General features: G+C 34.7%; 1 protein-coding gene across 2 annotated transcripts; it reads right to left on the bottom strand.

Moving 5' to 3' along the window:
* Positions 1-2,570: 2,570 nt before the first annotated feature.
* On the bottom strand, positions 2,571-19,298 carry LOC130800355 (uncharacterized). 2 transcript variants are annotated; one of them, XM_057663836.1, is made up of 16 exons: positions 17,997-19,298; positions 16,065-17,663; positions 15,852-15,980; positions 15,576-15,767; positions 15,412-15,452; positions 15,008-15,293; positions 14,687-14,819; positions 14,329-14,538; positions 11,838-11,939; positions 10,038-10,234; positions 9,742-9,957; positions 9,357-9,629; positions 9,073-9,220; positions 8,830-8,963; positions 5,167-5,253; positions 2,571-4,819 (listed from the first exon to the last, which is right to left on the bottom strand). In XM_057663836.1, the coding sequence occupies exons 1-16, from the start codon at positions 18,990-18,992 to the stop codon at positions 4,733-4,735; spliced, it is 4,830 nt and encodes a 1,609-aa protein (XP_057519819.1). In that variant the 5' UTR covers positions 18,993-19,298; the 3' UTR covers positions 2,571-4,732. The 2 variants fall into 2 exon arrangements, with proteins under 2 accessions (XP_057519819.1, XP_057519820.1); XM_057663837.1 differs by having other exon boundaries at positions 2,573-4,819; positions 10,038-10,159; positions 17,997-19,269.
* Positions 19,299-19,345: the final 47 nt, after the last annotated feature.

Here is a 19,345-nt window from a genome sequence, read left to right on the forward strand (position 1 = left end):
TGGCTACAAAGTTATTACAATATAAGATGGCCTTACTGTATAAGAGTATATAGTAGTATATTATATATTTTATATAAAAATCTTACCAAATTGCATATTTATTCTCTGTCCTTCTCATTTAACATTATTTTTATTTTGATGTGTTTTTTTATTTGCATTATTTTTAAATTTGAAAATGAATTTATCATTTTCTTTTAATCTCATTTATACATTCTAGCTTTCTTTTAACTCCATTCACGCAATGCAATTTTTTTATCACCAAATATCAACTTTTTTTAAAAAAAACACCTCCCTTTTTAATTATTCATAAATTCTTGTGAAATATCAACTTTTTAAAAAAAAAAAAAAACCTCCCTTTCTAATTATTTATAAATTCTTGTGAGAGACGGTCTCTTTGGTAGATTATCTCTGATTAGGTCGGCCGTAAATAAGAATATTATTTGATACTAACCCCACCAATGTATTACATGTTTGACGATTTGCCATGTGCCTATACGTAAAACACTAACTTTTCAATTCAATGAGTCATGAAAATTCAAGGATACAATAATTATTGTTTCATCTAAATTTGGTTCTACTTACTTTTATACTCCTAATTTTTTTTCTAAGCAAATCTTTGATTGATATGGGATTTATAAAAGACAAGGTGGTGTTACATATTGTAATGACGCTTGTACTGCCTAGGTTTGTCCATCAACAAATGGCACGTAAATAATTCATGAATACGATACATATCATATAAGGTAACTAGTGTAGACCATTTGTCTTGTCTTGTCTTGTTTATAGGGTATTTTGAGTTTTCTATCTTGGTTTGGAAATTGTTTGAGTTGAGGTTTTCCTTTAATCAAAGTATGATGGTTTTCATTAGAATCATCAAGTCGATTTTGAATCAGATGTTTTGAGTTGATTTGAAATTAAGTCTTGTATCCATATTGATTTTTACATAATTGTATATTTAGTTTTGAAATCGAGTTGAAAGTCAAGTAAATATTGAATCGTCAATTTTATTTTAAATACCTCTATCTATTATCATCCAACACTCTTTAAATAATAATGATAATTTTTATGAGCGAAATTAACGGGATAAGATGATGAAGTAATGTATGACCTTAACTAACGCGTAAAAGATTCCCATCCAATTAATTTAAGTACCATATTTTCAATTTGCTTTGCTTTTAAGCTACTAGTTAGATTGTTACACATTATAGCCCCCATTATTTCATCATCATGAGTTAAGATGGGAAATCCTTAATTAATCACAATCATTTTTGAAAAAAATTAGTTTGTGCACATTACTTAAGAAGTTGTGATAAATGACAATCATATTTCACTTTACCTATTAAGCTCATGATCTTAAAACTTTATTTAAAAGAAATTATTAGCTTGTTCTAATTAAGGTAAGACTTAATTCTCTACCTATTAAATTATAACTTCTATTCAGTATGACTTATTTCAAAATTTTATTTAACTAAGTGTTAGTAAATTCTAATATATAGACAATTCAAAAAAAATTATAATATAAGACAATCATTAAACTTTTAGATAAATGGAAGAAATAATAATTTCTTCAAAAAGTAAAAGGAAATATTACTTTCCAATAAATTCAAACTGATAATTAGGTACCATCCAACTTTTATATGCTTAAATTTGAAATAGACAGTCTAAAGTTAGCGATAATATTAACGACAAAAGTTCTCTATGTCAAAAAACTATTATTGCAGTCTTTATCGCTAAAGGTGATAATATATAATTTTTGTTGCCAATTTAAAAAATCTTTTTTCGTAGGGATTGATCGTTTGTTCATTAATGTGCACGTCCAAGCATTCACTTTCTTCGCTTTTGCCTCTTGATGAGCTCTTCACATGCTCGTCTTTAGTTCCACTCTTCGTAGTGATTTGGTTCTTCATCTTTTCTTTTACATTAAAATATTTACTCATGGATCATCGTAAGTCAACTATGACAAATAGAAAAAAAAATGACAAATCGAAAAAAAAAAATTGACAAATAGAAAATGTAAAAGTATTGTACTTTTATTCTCGGTTTTTTAAAGATAATAAAAATAACATAAAGAATCTTTCATATATAAATTATAAATTGTCTATATCTGAGTAACTCTTAATACATCCAACCACATTTTTAGTAATATTGTTTAATTCACTATAAAAAAAAATAATTAGTAAACATAAATTTTAATCAACAAAAAATTAATTTCAGTCTGTAACAATCAATTTTAATAAAAAAAATTAGTTAAATCAATGAAAATCATTAAACTAAACTAAGCCTAATATTCTTCATGGATAATGGAATTCTTGGTGGATACATACATTATTATCGTCGTTCTACTCAATTTGCATTATTTATTATTTTGAGTTGTCCTACTTATTTTGCATCACATTCATATATGGAAATAAGCCTATCACTTTTTTAAAAACTTTTATTCATATATTTTGATTTTCTGTTTTATCTACACAATTGAATCTCTCTCTTTATTTATCATTAAATATTCGTCTTATCTAAAGAGTTCATTTGTTTAATGCTAATTCATGGATAGGAGTACTTGTAAGTTGTAAGGAAGGAATAAAGTCGATTGCATAAAGATTTCAAGTGGCTTTGGTTTTTCTAATTATATTAATTCGTCTGTGGGATTTGGGTTATAAAGCTTGATACTTTGTTCTTGAATTTGTATATTGGCTGCATTTTTTATAATTGAGCTTGCTAATAATTTCATATGCCACATCTTCTTTATTAAAAGTAAACAATGCTTATTTGTCCATAATTATGTCAACTTACACATTAAGCAAAGCTCATGAATGGTGATGCGGCATATATATTTGTTTTTAGCAAGTCTTGTATCCATTTGTATGGATTGAATAGAAAGATGAGAAAATGTATAAAAGGATGAAGAAAAACAGACGCACACACCAACAAAAAGATTAAAGCTTTGAATGAACAAATCACATACAACAATATAATTTGTGTCTTAGACCCGCCCCTTCCACTCAAAAATAATTATATTTCATTAAAATTCTACAATACATTAGTGAAATCTATCACCATTCGAAGCTCATCCACCAATTTACTACCTCCAATGATGGAATGTACAATACAAACCTCACACTAGTGTTATATAACCTCTCTTACTTACCCCGAGACTACTCCACTCTAACTCTAAGCTGATTTAATAGCTCCTTATATAACCCATTGTAATAGTACAACACGCAAACAAACTCTTCACAATTGTCCCATACTATTATGTTGATGTTTGCTCGAACGAGCACATTGTTCGAGCACTATGATCTAGCCCCCTCTCTCGGCTTTCTCAAAGCTCCTTCATCAAGGCACTCAACCCCTTTTCATTCTCATTGTCTTCCTCAATGAGACATGCTACAATGTGATTAGAATCATCTTCAACATAAAGTGATTTGGCTCTTACTATAACATCATATCTTTGGGTCACTTTGTTGATATGCAGAAATTGCTATGATTATATAAGCAAAAGAAAAAAAATTGATTGAGAAAAAAATATTGACAATACTTCTACAATGCAATTGGCGGGCCACAAATTGGAGTGTTTAGTTTTGAACCATGAATATCGAAATAAAACTACTCAAAAATATTTCTCAAGTTTTATATATAAATAATTATATATTAATAATTAAGACTATTTATCTGTGTAAACCTTGTATAATCAGATGCCAAATAGTTGCCCATAATCATCTATGGATCATACACACTACACATTTACACCATATTATGACTATGAACAATGACAAATAACCCTCATTAGTATTTAGCTTTAAATGTAAGCTCCAATTTAAAACCCGTAATATTGCTCAAGTCTTTCACTGCGAAATAAGTTGACTACACTAGAAACTACAACATTCCATCACTCTAATGCCCGAAAAACAAAATACACGTATTTGCTGCATTAAGGAACACCGGAAACTTCTCGATCCATTTTGCAAATTTTTTTCCCTTTACTGCAAAATTTACTAAAACAAATCTATATAATCTAAGCAATAAACATAAGGAACCAATTCTATCTTTTCACCGTCAAAATTTTCATACTAATTGATTGTTCTCTAGACTACCACAAGTTCGACAGCATACCTGCCACCTATACAAAAACTTCCGGCTATTACACCTACATAGTTCGGTTTTTCTGGGGGAAGCAGGATCCTCTATTTTGTTGGTGCAGGTGAGTGAAGGGGGCAAAAGAATTAACCACACTTTTTGAAGATACATCTGCTCTTATTGTATAGCTATTTAAAATACTTTCAAATGCAGTTGATAATCGTACCTGTAATGTTGATTCCAGCTAGTTAGGCGTGTCTTCCAACTTCCCCAGGAATTACCTATAAATAGTAGCAAAAACTATTGAACCTTCACCAACCATTTCCATTTTCGGGAGTCAAAGATAACTGATGCTCCTCCATCTGCACATAATACTGCATCAGAGCACTAAACTGTGTCTCAAGCACATTGATCTCGGTTTTCAAAAGGCTTCAGTCCAGGAAATTATACTGGGTCAGATGATCTTTGTACGCATAACGTTCCTCTATATTTATCTTTCCAGCAATAAATAGGATTTAAATCATCGAACTTTTTCCAAATGCGATAATTGATCCTATACCAAAACTCTAAAATATATGCAGCCACACATTATTTAAGTGTAGGCAAGTATGTCTTGCACCTCCCAATCTGCAACTACGAAAATTAGTCCTCCATCAACTTAGATTCCAGCTTCATAAAAGAGAACCTGCGGTTGTAAATGACCTCTTTCGCACATAGAAATGACATCCTCCCAAGTGCCAATTATCTGACAAGGAAAAAACCAAGTTTAAGGATAAATGTTCATTGTCGATGGAGTCAAAGATTTTTAATTCTTTGGTTTTGGATTAAAATATATAATGGACTAGTAAAATGGCTCATGAAATTACATATGCTTCTTTATGTAAAGTTGCTGATAGTGTCTGCAATCAAGAATCAATTGGAAAACCTCTTTATTACTATAATGGTAAGGTTGTATACATCTAACCTCCAAACCTCATCTAGGCGGGAGCCACTTAATAGCATTGAGGATTTGAGGCAACAAAATGTTACTGTTGCACGTTCAAGAATAAAAAGAAGCAATGAGCTGCACGTGCCGAAAGAATAAATGTTTACCTTGACTGTCTTGTCATCATACATTATCCATTTCTCCTGGTCATGACTGTAAGCAAAGCAATGATAATGTTGACCATAATAACAAACCTGCAAATCAATGAACCAAAATCTAAAAAATTATCCAAACAGTGATGCATAACCAAGGGCTAGAAGCATTAGTAAGAAATTTTTAGATGAGATTGTCTTGAGACAGGTCCATACAAGAAATCAGATTCAAAAAAATGAGTTCAATCAATGTGTCAATTTTGACATCCAAAATGACAGTATAAAACAATAGAAAAATTAAAAGTGAGTATTTTAAGTATAAAACGGATGCTTTATTTAATTTAGTTGGGCTATTTAGCCAAATTTAAAATTGTCTCACGATGAAACCATCTTAAATACTCCCTCCGTTCCTATTTGTTCTTCCTATTTGGGTATTTCACAAAGATTAAGAAAAAGAGAATCTTTGGTGGTAGTGGGTATTATTTTAATTATATAATAGTGGGAAGTAATGATTGTATTGGAAGTATGAGGTTGTAGTGGGTATTATTTTAATTAAATAGTAGTGTGAAGTAATGATTGTATTGGAAGTATGAGAGAGAAAATAATTATAAATAAAAGAAAATGGGTACATTAAAAGAAAAGGGGGATTTTAAGGGGTAAAAGTGAGATAAAAACTTTCTAAAAATAGAAAGTATTCTAAAGTGGAAGAACTCTTGAAACTACCCGTTATAGTAATGTAGAAGATCAAAAAGGAACGGAGGGAGTAAGAATTTACAGATGTAAGTTCATGAGACCGTATCATCATGAGACGGACCCATACAATCAGCTAATATTTATCTAATTGATCACTTTATCATTGTAAGTGGTCACTTTAAAATTATAAGTGATTACTTAGACAATAAAAAGTGATCACTTAAAAACTGCAAGTGATCACTTTATGATTAGTATGTGATCATTTTATAATTAGTAAGTGAAATGATCCAAAAGTGTAAGTGATCACTTTTAGGTTATATCGGTAACTTTGAGATTGTAAATGATCACTTTAAGATTAAAAGTGATCACTGGAGAGTATACATTGGATCAGCTCAGTTGAGATAGATTCACCTTAAGACAGTCTCATTTGAAAAGTTGTGTTTACTCTTGCCAACCAAACAAATATATCCTAAATTTCTTCATCTCACACGCCTAAAACGAATTGGATAATTCCATCAATTTTTAATCCCTCATTCCACAAATAAAATATCCATCCCGATAATATAATTTCACACACTCAAAAGTCTATTGTCACACAAAACCTCCAAAGCCCAAATACCACAAACCATTCATGAACATATCCCCACATCAAATTTTGTCCATCTCAAACCAAATCTACAAACTTCCATCACAAAATTGCACCTCACGAAATAGCCTATCCTGAAATTAATTAAAGATCAAATTTTTATCATTTCCACATCCATAAAAACATCTCAAAACCTTTCCCACCATTAAAATACCAAAAACCTTCCACCTTTACACTCAAAATCATAAAATACAAATTCCCCTGATAGCCTTAGCATGTGGATGGGCCATACCCCACACTTTCAACCACAGCAATACGGTAACGGTCGCGATTTCGGTAACAAAAGAGTGATGCAGTCACGGAACACTGATGCAGCAGCGGAGTAATGCGCTTATCATAAGCTTAAATGTCGGTCAAAACCAAAAGATATTCCTTAATACGGCCTAAATACACCTTTACAATGCTAAAAATATAAGTTCATTTATTTCAAAAAACCTTTACAACGCACCCAACACGATGCGGCCTTCTTTTTTTCACTATGCTTTCAACCCTCATCATAGCTCTAAAAACTTAGTGTAGAATCCAATTTGTCACACCCGATCCTACATTATTCTATCTTAGGTTCCTAACAGAATTCAAAATATATAATCTTCGTCCTCGAGCTGACGCCACACATTGCCCCTGTTTCAATAACGACCCCCAAGTTGGTGTAAAATCTAATATGGGCATGATCCATATTAATTTATTGTGCATCATTCTTTAATTTTCCAATCACAAGCTCATAATCTTCATTTTCTAAGTCATTTAGTCACACTCTTTAAATTTAATTTGGTGCAAACTATTTTTATGTGAACTAAGATCATAAAAGACATACTTTAAGCTGGTAGGTCTCATTCAAAATCCATATCATGAATACCCATGATGCTTGATGATGATGTTGTCACTCACTGATGAGCAACTTGCCAAAAATCAATCCAACTGGTTTCAAATAAATTAGACAAAACTCACTTTTCCTATCCATTGATTTATCCAAACAAAGCAAATGCTACTCACTATTCAAGACTTGCACATAAATTACGAACTAAGGGCCTGTACAACAATCAACACAGCTAGTTTCACCACACATTAGCCATTAAATTCAGCACAACACTACTAGAAAAGAAATCTTTGATTGCTTCTGCGCAACATTGCCACAATAGCAGACCTAACGGCTAATCCTTAGCCACACTACATTTTGAAAAAAGAAGTGCTTTAACAAAGCAAGCCACTACAGTTTGGAACTGTAGTTATTACCGTACACATTTGAAAGGGATCAAGGCACACTAGAAAGCTACTTCGCAAACACACCTTGAAAAGCCAATAAGCACACTGTACGTAAAAGTGTTGAACAAAACCAATGGTTGAAGTAGGTGAAATAAAGAGGACGGCCTGAACAGACATGCTCAAATAAAATAATGAGTACGTACTTTGGCAAGTACCTTAAAAAATTATAGGTGAAAAAGTGTAAACTGAATCATAATAATATCATATTTTGAGAAGCTTGTAAAAGTCATATGATTCAGCTAACATAAATCTTTTACAGCTAAACCCTTTTTAAGCAAAGTGGTTGGCAATTTCAATGAAGCAATGACAATCCTACTGTTTTAAACAGATAAAAAAATATTAATATTTCCCTCATATCTATTTTTATGATTTGTATTCCCTTTTTTTACTAGAGAAAAATAACAAATGAAATCCTACACTTGCAATTGAGCTAATAAAAGTTCTTTCTATATCATTTTATAAGTCCCTGTGTTTGAATGCCACATGTGAGCCTTTTTGCAACTCACTGTCAACGTCAAGCCCAAATGAAAGAGGGTTCTTGACTTCTTGTAGGTAGGTGACAACTAGCTGGACCTTTGTCACATCCGTAAGAAATAGCCAACCCCATCTTTTGAAATAGTCAGGAAAGAAAAAAATGACTATTGAGTTTCACCTTATATAAACAATGCAGAACATACAAAAATCAGGCTCTCCTCTAACAAGTAACAACGACCATTCATAAAAATAAGTGATATTAAAGCTAAATATACAAACTAGGTTATACTTCATTGAATGAAAAGATTATGGACTTATTTTAAGGTAAATACCCCACAATATGGACATCACAAGGCCAAATTAACATATCCTAACCATGACTTAGCACTCAAAAATTAGAATAACAATTAACAATGGCTCTTTCGTATCCCTCTCAAGGCATCCTGTCTATAGGAGAATAGTGATTTCTTTGAAAAACAACACACAACTATCCCACCTCATCTTTTTTTTTTGGGTGGGGGGGGGGGGGGTTAAGATGATCTTGTCCATACCACATATATTGCTAAAGTATACAAAAATTTTCATCAAGACAAAAAACATACCACAGAAACCAGACGATGCACATTCTTAGGATCTAAACCGCGGTAAAGTACACTTATGTCTATCTCGATAGCCAATGCTCCCAAGGTAGCTTTAATGTCATCAACACTCTCACATGTATTTTGCCAACCAAGAACTGCAAAACATAGAGAATTTACTGATATATTTCGTAACAAACAGCTGCTGCAATGCCAAGATGCTAAATTCAAATCGTTTCCTCAGTCTAAAGAAAATCCAAAAAGTACCTGTTGTAAAAATGTGAGGAGGATTTGAAAGGATGTGATGAATATGATTCGATTCCCCACATCCACCACCTTCTAGGTCACAAGCTAGCTGATAATTCATCTCAACTAAATTTAGCAGCTCATCAAATGAATTTTCTGGACACATTACCTGAACAAAATAGAAAACTTACAGCTGCTATTTTGAAGGACAGACTAAAACCTTAATCCCTTGTACAAAAACGGAAATAAACCACTATGAAATAAAATATTGATAGTAAGAAACGAGTTCACCACATGAGACATGCCTTCATTGTTCGCAGGGCACTGGCATTGATATTATGAAAGAATGAAGTGTACTTCAGATGCCTGGACTCCAAACCACATTGATAACAATTCATTCGTTCAAAAATGTCCATTCCAAAAAGAGTGTGTGCTATACAAGAAGGGCTGACACAATCCCAAGATCCAACGCAAGTGCTTTCTACTGATGAGTCAGAGCTACCGTAACCAGAAGTAAATGACTGATGCAAACATTCAAATATTACTGCAAGAACTTCAGAAGCATCATTCATTTGCCCCTGTATATTGCAGGAATTCGCATCAGCTAACCGGTTAACAATCATTTTAAACGGATAAAAGAAACCAAAAATGTCCAGTAAAAGATGAGTCAGTAAATCAGTATCCACTTACCTCTTGAAAGAAATTACTTTCTGGATATAAATTACTCAAAGCCATTCTTAAAGTAGTAGGAGCCACTGGTTCACTTTTTGCATTTCCAGATGCCACGCTTAATGCTGTTAAGATCTCAAATAATGCACAAACAACACAAGGATCTCCCACATGAACGTGCTCAGACGGTGATCTCCTCAAGAACTCTTCGCGAAATCGTCTTATATGCCACAGCGACTATCAAAACCACATTGAAAAATCAAGTCAATAGTGTTGATTGAAACATTAAGCGGAGAACAATGAATGCTGTCACCGACCTGGATGATCACATTTAAAAAACAATTGTATTCACCAATTTTATTCTGCAATCCTGCACCGAACACATCCAATTCATTCACATTTACGCTTGACACATCAGCAGCTTCAGTGCCCAAACTATCTGCAATTTGCAAGCACGGTTTTATAAACCTTGAATTGGGAACTAGAGGAAACTTCTGACGAGCTTTGAAAGTGTCTAGCATAGAATGTCGAAGCTAAGATAAGAGATCAAGATATTAACCAAAATGAACCAAGTGAATTACATGTTTCAGAAATATGCAGCAAAATACAACTATTTGTCCCACAAGCAAGTTAAACATTATTCATTCAGAACAATTATTTTATTCTCTACCCAAAAAATGTTACCCAGATACTGCTGCGGTGCTGCCACATCTTAAAATGATTCTTGTCATGTCAATCGGTTCGTTCATGATCCCTAATATTTTTTATGTTTTCATATCACTCATTATCTCAATAAACTATGCCGTTCAAGACTAAGATTTATATTGACCACCAAAACCCCCCACAAGTAGCCACAGTATGTCTTAAAAAGCCATAAGTTATAACACATGACATGACCAAAAATCAGACACACGAATTTACTATGCACAATTACGGCATAGCAAAAACAGCCTTTTATATACGTCATCAATATTTGGTTCCTCCAAAATAAGTAAAACAAAAAGAAAAATGCTGTAATGCTACAATTATTCAAACCTATGTTCAATAACAAAGACCTTGATTCTGCTACAAAGCAGAAATGTATAACTCAGAAAGTGTTCATAGAGCAACATACTTGAAGTGAAAAAAGAAATCAATTTCATGCATTTAGGCCATCAAAAATGGTGGTAGAAGGTCTCTAGGAATGGTTTTCTAAAACAGATGCATCAAATACTAGATGGGGAACCAACATCCAGAAACTTAAATGCGAATGCAGATCTCATTTCCAATAATTAAAGGACTTTTTGAAAAACTGATAGAGTTGCATAAAACTGTCACGCTCATCCACATGCTTCAGCTAAATCAAATCGGTACACCTATATGAAATAAAAATAAAAAATAAAAAATAAAAAAAAACATAACATTTCACCTATCAATCCATATACCTCTCATTCCTTTCTGCATTTCAATACCTGATGTCTACACATTAATGACAAGTGACAACTAACAAAAATGCAATATGTATGAATTGTAACATCCTGTGTCTCTACCTTTCACCAAATGCCTTCATTTTTACAAGTTAGGTAATCTATAAAGTCCTACCTTCCCGAATCGTAAAGACGGTAGCATGTGAAGGCTGACCAACAATTTATCACAATGAAAATAGTAAAAACGGTAGCTTTTCACAATATAAATGGATTGAAAAGTGTTATTTAGTAAAGCATGATATAAAAATCAGTCAACTTGATGAAGTCTGCAAAAAATGGTTCTGGCAAAAAAAACAGCTTAAAAAGTAATTTTTTGTATTATTCTTTAGAAGGTAGTTTCCCCCAAAAAGAGTTCTGTAAAAGGTGAATTGTGACCATTTTCTATGCAAAAATACTTCATTTGTCTCAATCAATTTGCTACATTTTCTATTTTTGTTGGTCCAAATCAATTTGCTGCATTTTCATATTTGAAGTCCCCACCACTTTGATTCTACACAATTTTTCCTTTTCATACCATCCACAAAATTAAAACCTTTTGTCTCATTCCCACTACAAATCTACCATCACATTAAGAAAGTAAATAGGCTACAATGTGGCAAATTTACTGGACTGAGTAGTTAACATTATGCATTCAAAAAAAATGGTTTTTACCTAGGCTTTGCAGTACAGCCTTCTTCAAGTCTGCTTGAAACCTTTCCTCCTCATCTTCTTCAGCCTGTAATTGTCGTAGTGTTTTTGACCCACCATTTCCAACTGATTTACAAGACACAAACAAAATTAGGTTCCTTTTCCAGTGAAATGGAGCATATATAGAATTGTAATTTAAATAAGATCAAAATCTTCTTGCTTGCATACTAAGGAAACATAATTCGTTATGTCAAGGGATTGGTTACTCTACCTTGCAACTTTCCTTCTCCAAATAATAAACACCATATGCACCAAGTATTCTTTTATTATTAAGGTAAAAGACAAGCCTGAACCAACTGACAAACTAGCTTCAAGTGGAAACTAGGATATGAAAAAGCATAATATACTAAAGAAATAGAACAAAGTTCATCTCTAGTTCATCTATCTTCATTTACCCAGGAATAGCAGGTCTCACGCCATCAAAAAAAAAGAAGTCAAAAGCAAAGCCCCCACATTTACAATGTTTCCTTGTTCTTGACATAAACCCTAGTTGACAAAAACTCATCAAACTTCCAAGGAAAAACTGACAGTAATTAATATTCACAACTTTCTGTTTTTTGAAAGAAATACCTACTTTTTAATCTCCTCTCCCCCTTCCTATTGCTTAAACCTTCAAACTCCTTGCTTAATCCTTCAAACCCTTCTCTTTACTCTAAAGAAAATTAACTTCCAAATCCCTGCTGCTGCTCTCCTTTTCTTCTCCTATGGGCTGAGAATAATGCTATCCTCCTTGATTATACTCCCTCTGTCCTCTTTGATTTACATCAAAGAGAAAGAGAGTTATTTTTTAGTAAGTGGTAATAAATGAAGAGAGAGAATGAATTTTGTGTGGATGAAATTAAAAGAGAATTAAAAATGATGCAAATTAAGTAAGACGGACCAAAATAGAAAATGCTGCAAATTCAATGGGACGGAGGGACTATATCAAACCTCAATCTGACATGACCATCACAAAGCAAAATATGAATTCAAACACATCAATCTTTAAAGCCAAGTCCAGCACCAGATCCAAAGTCACAGTGCAGATTCACAACATCAACAACATCAACGCCACCAACCATCTATGATCCACCAATATCATAGCTTTTACCTTCCAGGCATCCACCCACCTTGCCTACACCACAAAGCACTCACACACCATCGTTGTCCCCCAAACACAAAGTCATCTGCAATATCTACCACATAGCCCTTCCTTCAGACCTCATCCAAGAATTAGTACTGCAATGCATAAGCTCAAGACATGGCTTGCCCCCACAAACTGCACCATGACACTTAAGCAGCATCATTGAAACTACTACCTTTAGATCGACCAAGATGTGAGCGAAAAAGAACAAAATGCAACCAAAATCAATCAAAATCGTGGAAGTTCAGCTCCATAGAAACAAACCACAGTAAGTATGGGACATTCGCAATCAAATTATAGCTCATACCTTCTACTTGATGTGACAGAGCTAGGTAGACGACCTCAATAACCAAAGCACAACAGCAGGTTTGAGAAAAATGGTCATAATTTGACCCTACAATAGTAAGATTCAGCCGCCAAACAGCCCTTACCAGTAGCAAAACATGGGAGAGATAAAAAGCATCGTAATAACAGATGGGTATAAACTAATGAAACTCAGGCAAAGAATGAAAACTAGAGGCACATATGTTGATAGAGGGGGAGAGGAAAAATGAAAAGGGGAAAAATGGAAATATTTTTTGAAACCTAAACTAAAGATACAGGAACCACTATTCTAGTTACATGCTTGAAAATCCTAAACACCCCAAGTTTCTAGCAAGATCAATGTCCTCCATTGGTCAAAGGTTTTTCTAAAGATACAATATCATCTTACACTTTTGAAGGCTTTTACAATGTTCTTCATAGATCCTCATCCAGTCATCACCTTCTGCTAAGCAACATTACCCTTTTCCCAGCTTTACATGATAATCTAATAAAATATGGAGAAAGAAGGATCCAAATAGCTCCATTGTCATCATAATTCGATCAAAACGTTATGTAAATTTTGACTCAAAACAATAGCTTCAATGAAGAAAACCCACACAGTTTCGATTTTTTACTGAGGTACTTAAGTGTGATAACATCCACAAGATTGAAGAAGTTGACACTCATTCAGTTTGCGAAAGGAAAAGAATCCTAAATATTCTATGCTGCACTTGGTATGCTTGAGTTCGTGTGAACTAAAAGGGCACATCATTTGCAATCATCATAGTCATGCAGAATGAAAATGAAAGGAATAAGTACGACATCGAAGCATAGGGAAACACAACAGCCACATCACTGCATCATGACTACATTTGTTTTTGAGTTACCGCAACCACAATACATGCTGCGATAACCGCAAAACTATCTGCAATAACGCGTAAGTGATTTGGGGACTGGTATCGCACCTGTGGTTGCATCTATGATTTTGCACTATACATCTTTGTTAAAAGTAAACCTAAAGAATCTTACCACTGTGATGAATACCGTCGCCCTGATTCCAGACTTGGCCTTGTTGCATTAGATCAGAACTTGGATTTTCAGTTTTAACATCTTCCTTTCTATTTGAAACAACATGGTACATTCCTTCTGATTGTTTTGTAGAACTCCTACGCTTCCATTTCCTTCGGGTTCGCTGTTCAGATTGAAAATTTGCATTTGGAATTTCTCCATCAGATGAGCCTGCACAATGGGAGTCGCAAATCATCATTTTTGAAACCTAAAAGACTTCAATACCAATTCGCTCTCTTATTTCTTTATGTAGTCCAAATAAAAATCCTCCAAGAAATCAACGTATAATCTCTTGAAGAAACAAAAACAAGAGGTTTACCTTGTTTAAGAAAACTGGTAGCACTTGTATCACACTCATCATTTGCAATAACAGCATAATCACTGCCCTCTTTCAGGTTTCTATCCAGACCATCTAGATTTTCCGTGCAAACACTATTTGATAACAAAGGCTCCTGCATATAAGTTATCAAGAGTTAGTGCGTCCAGAGTTATTTAATGAAACTAGAAAATATCATCCAAAAAGTTGAATGCATTGTTTCCCACTGAAAACAAGTGTGAAAAAATGAAAGCACCAGCATGACATTGTTTTTCAACATTACAAGACCAGAAATAATAAAGCCAGAAAAGGGGAAAATCATACTTGCTTACAGTGTACAGCGCCTGAGATGCCATGCTCAAACGAAACATCATTGAAGCAATTTTCAGTATCTTGAAAACCTGCAGCAGCATTCCTTCTACGCTGCACAGCAAGAAGCTTCTGTTTTGCCTCGTTTTCCAGCTGTCTCTGACTTTCCAGGTTTTCTTCTAGCTTTCTTTCCTCTGCCTCAAGCTCAATCTTTCTTCGAAGCTCCTCCAGGTTGTCACCACTTTCTGAAGCCACTACGTCGGAATCTAAATGATCACTTTCAGAGGCAACTACAATAGAACTGCAGCAGAAAATATACTCATTATAATAAACTTCAAAATCACTCGAGTTACTAATAAGATTCTTGACAGATGACAAGATGAAAACTGAAGATATTAGCCATAGAATCATAGACATACAATTGTTCAGAATGCTCAAGCAGCCCATTAAAGCTTCTAGCCTGCAAGAACACAAGAAAATAATAAATTAAAGAATAACTCCAATAAAAAAGAAATAATGGAATAGAAACTTGAAAACCTTGTTGTAGCATGTTATAGTTAGTTAGAGGCATGAGGCATCACACCTTTATATCCTTGTGTCTCCTGAAGTCTTTATTTTTTTTCTTGTCCTTCATTTTATCTTGCATTGATCTTGAGCTATCACTTCCATTTCCAGCACCTTTCTTAGAATCAAGAGCAAGTTCTGCTAAAAATGCTTCTCTTGCTGCGTCAGATTTCACTGTGGCATCTTTTTCTGCAAGATCTTCCAAGTGTGCCTATAGAAAATCAAAGACTTACGAGTTATGAGGTTAACAATAAAACATAAAACACTTTCTCAAAACATAAAGATCAGCACAAACCCGCATGAATGACTTCACAAGGGGCAATAATATAAAACGATAATCAAGAGCAGAAACAGGTTCAAGCTTGAGCTCCAATTGCTGCATGCTGGCAACATTCCGCAATATTCTTGCATCAATTTTGCACAGCTGCGTGGCTAAAGAAAGTAAGATAACAGTCACAAAATCAATTTCCAGATATCAACTCGACAAGAATCTAAAACAGACACAAACCTCTAAAGACATTTGTTCCTTTTGTCCTCGTATAGCAAGATCAATGTAAGTGTCCATTGAATGTAGATAATCCTTCGATCTCCACTCATCTTCACCAGCTTCGGGGTCACACATACGTGAAGTATAGGCATCATTAGCCCTGAGAGTTTCAGCTTCCTTTAAAACAACTGAGATGGCAGTATCCTCCAACCCATTGCTGACAAACAAGTGTTCGGTGTCGCCATCAGCAAGCTCATCTCTGTGCTTCCTGAGGATTGAATCATAGCTACGGTAAGAAAATTCAGTAATGTGTTCCCTGTTCTTGCTTTCTTCCACACACAGCTCTTCCATTCCCTGCAATGCTTCTTCAAAACCTATATGCTCGTATTTCCTTTCACATAGGTTCTGAAGATGTTGAAATTCCTTCTCAAGCATCTGCAGTAATTCTGTACCTTGCTGTAACTTTTCATCTTTGAGCCTACACCAAGACACTAACTGTTCTCCACAAGAAGATCCACCGTATATCCAGGACAGAAAAGAATCAGAACAAGGTTGAACACCCTTCTCAGAGACACCAACAGAATATCCTGAACCCACATCAGTTCTTGTGCCTTCAGAATCCAATAATCTTTCATCCAGTAACAGGGACGATGCATCTTTGTCAAGCAAGATTGTTTCTTCACAGTCAGAATTTTCAGAGTGGCTATTGGCCTCAGCCGGAGTCAGTTTCTCAGGATATCTAACCACACCACATGCACGAGACACCTCCTGTAGAAACTTGATTATCTTCTCAAGCTGAGAAGTTCCTAAAAAGCAAATGCATAGAGGAGTCTTGTCCACACCAGAGCTCAGAATCTGTGTTCCAGGATAAACACCGTGTAACTCCTCCATGGTAAAATGCATCACCTTCTCCAGGTGAGTCATAGCAAGACATTTGTGCCTAACCAGCAAGTGAAACAAAGAGCTGACCTTCTCAAGTAACTTCGCTCGCTCAATATCATCCGACAAAGGCCAGCTATTCCCGAGAGTATACAACTCTGCACCTTCATTTTTATCACATGTTTTACATTTGATTTTAAAATCTCCATCTTCCCCTTTACTCTCCCATAAACCACCATTACAATCATCAGCCAGGATCTTCTTCTCTGGAAAAAACTCCTCAGAGCCAAAACTGTCACTGGAACCATTATTAGTTTCCTCATTGATCTTCCTGCCAGAAAACTCAGAGTCCTCAGATTTTAACTGATCTTCAAGCATTCTTACAGACGCAGTCAAATCCAAGGGTTTCCAAGAACAAGTAACAAGCATTTCAGCCCACTCATTACTAACAGCCTGAGGCACAGCAGACTGGACTTTCTGCAATAGGTTCCCCATATGCTCTTGAAACACATGCTGTACAAGAGCATCAGGCAGCGAAAACTTCTCCCCACAACGACAACACGCCCAAAACTTCCATGAGTTAGTCGTTTCCACGAACTGTAAAGCCTCAGACAAAATCTCACAAGCTTGCACCCCATCTTTATTCGACAACCCACTAAAATGTGCCCTAAGATCACTAATTCCAACATTCAGCAAACTCCTTTTCATTTCATTACTCATTGAGTTCCAAAATGACCTCACCTGCCACAAATTCATTTTCAACACTTCAATCTCATAAGAAACAGAAAAACACATGGGTGTTCTTCCACATTCTGTCACAAAAAGCTACACATCCTTGAACCAAAATACTCAGAATTATTATTTCAGTCAATTTCTGTTGATAATAGAACAAGCATACAAAACATTGCACCAACATGAAAAAAAAAATCATTTCAAAAAAACATTAGACATAATTATACGTTACTTAACAACATTAAACACTACTCCATTTGTAACACCACGTTAAAAAAATATAAATTATATGAAGAGTTTGAATATTTTTCATCATAGTATATACAGATATAACAAATTTACCTGATCTTTTCGCTCACGAAAGCTGGAATGCCTCTTATCAATCCCAGGCCTTCTCCTTTCACCAATCTTACTCGAACCACTCCCAGAAAACGAGTTACTAGACTGCGAACCACCGCCATTTTTATCCTCTTCAGAATTCTCCCCCTGCTCAGATTTCTGCTGCAACAACCTAGCAGCAGCAACCCTGACCTCAATCTCTTTCCTCCTCTCCTCAGGCGTCTTAGTAGCCTTCTTAATCTCATTCGGCCTCCGGTTGTTCGAATTACTCGTAGAAAAGTATCTAGAATCCAATGGATCCTCTGAAAGCCTCCTCAAAGGAATCAACCTAAACTTCTCCTCCCCTGGTGGACCTCCCAAATTCTTCATCCATGTAGAAATCGAAGCTATATTCGACTTGTTAATAAGTCCTTCAAGCTCTCCTTTCACCTGCGCTATCCGCTCTTCAGGTGTTGAAAGCGCCGGTGAACTCTCCTCCAATTGCTGATTATTTAGGTTATCTTTCAAAGGATCAATCGGATTTTCAATCGCCAAGGCTCTATAACACTCAGAAATCACTCCATCATAATCCTTCCCATCATTAGCAGTATCAAACAACAAACTTGCATAAAAATGAGCAAACTCAATCGAGTCCGGTGATAAAACAGACGCCTTTCGCGCCGATTCAACCGCATTTCTTAAATGACGCTGTTTAGTATTAGGATCATCAATAATCCCAGCAACTTTCATACAAATTGTACCATAAACCCGATGAAAAAGCGCAGAATTCTCATACTTCTGACTCGATTCCTTCATCAATCGAAGCGCTTTATTATGATTACCTCTTCGAATAGAATTTAGGGCTTTTTCGCATTCTTGTTTAATCGCTGCCGACGCATCAGCCAACTTATCCACCGATGAATCCAACGATTGTTTTAGCGATTGATGCAACGAACTTGTCGAGGATTTTTTCGATGTGGTGGCCGTAGTGTTGGTGGTACGCTTTTTATGGTGCCCCATTTCTAGGGCACAGAGTAGTGTTTAGAAATTGAATCAATTGCTTAATTGATGCATAACAAAAACGAAAATGAAAGAGAAACTGGGGGAAACTAAGATCAAATTTTGACAATTTTGATTTTTGAGAAAGAAAAAAGATGAATGAAGAAAAAAAAGAGGAGTGTGAGGTTTTTATACGTACCAAAGTTTTTTTTTTTTTTTTTAATTTCTTGCGACCAAATATAATCTCAAATCTCAATCCTCAATTCTCACCTACCAAAGAAGATGTTAGAGTGAGTGAAGACTATGTGTGTTAAGTGAAGAAATTAGGTGGTAATCTAAAATCTTGTTCATGGTCAAGATAAATACTCTAATGT

This window comes from Amaranthus tricolor, chromosome 14, assembly GCF_026212465.1.
Source record: "Amaranthus tricolor cultivar Red isolate AtriRed21 chromosome 14, ASM2621246v1, whole genome shotgun sequence".
In the NCBI taxonomy this organism is placed as follows: domain Eukaryota; kingdom Viridiplantae; phylum Streptophyta; class Magnoliopsida; order Caryophyllales; family Amaranthaceae; genus Amaranthus; species Amaranthus tricolor.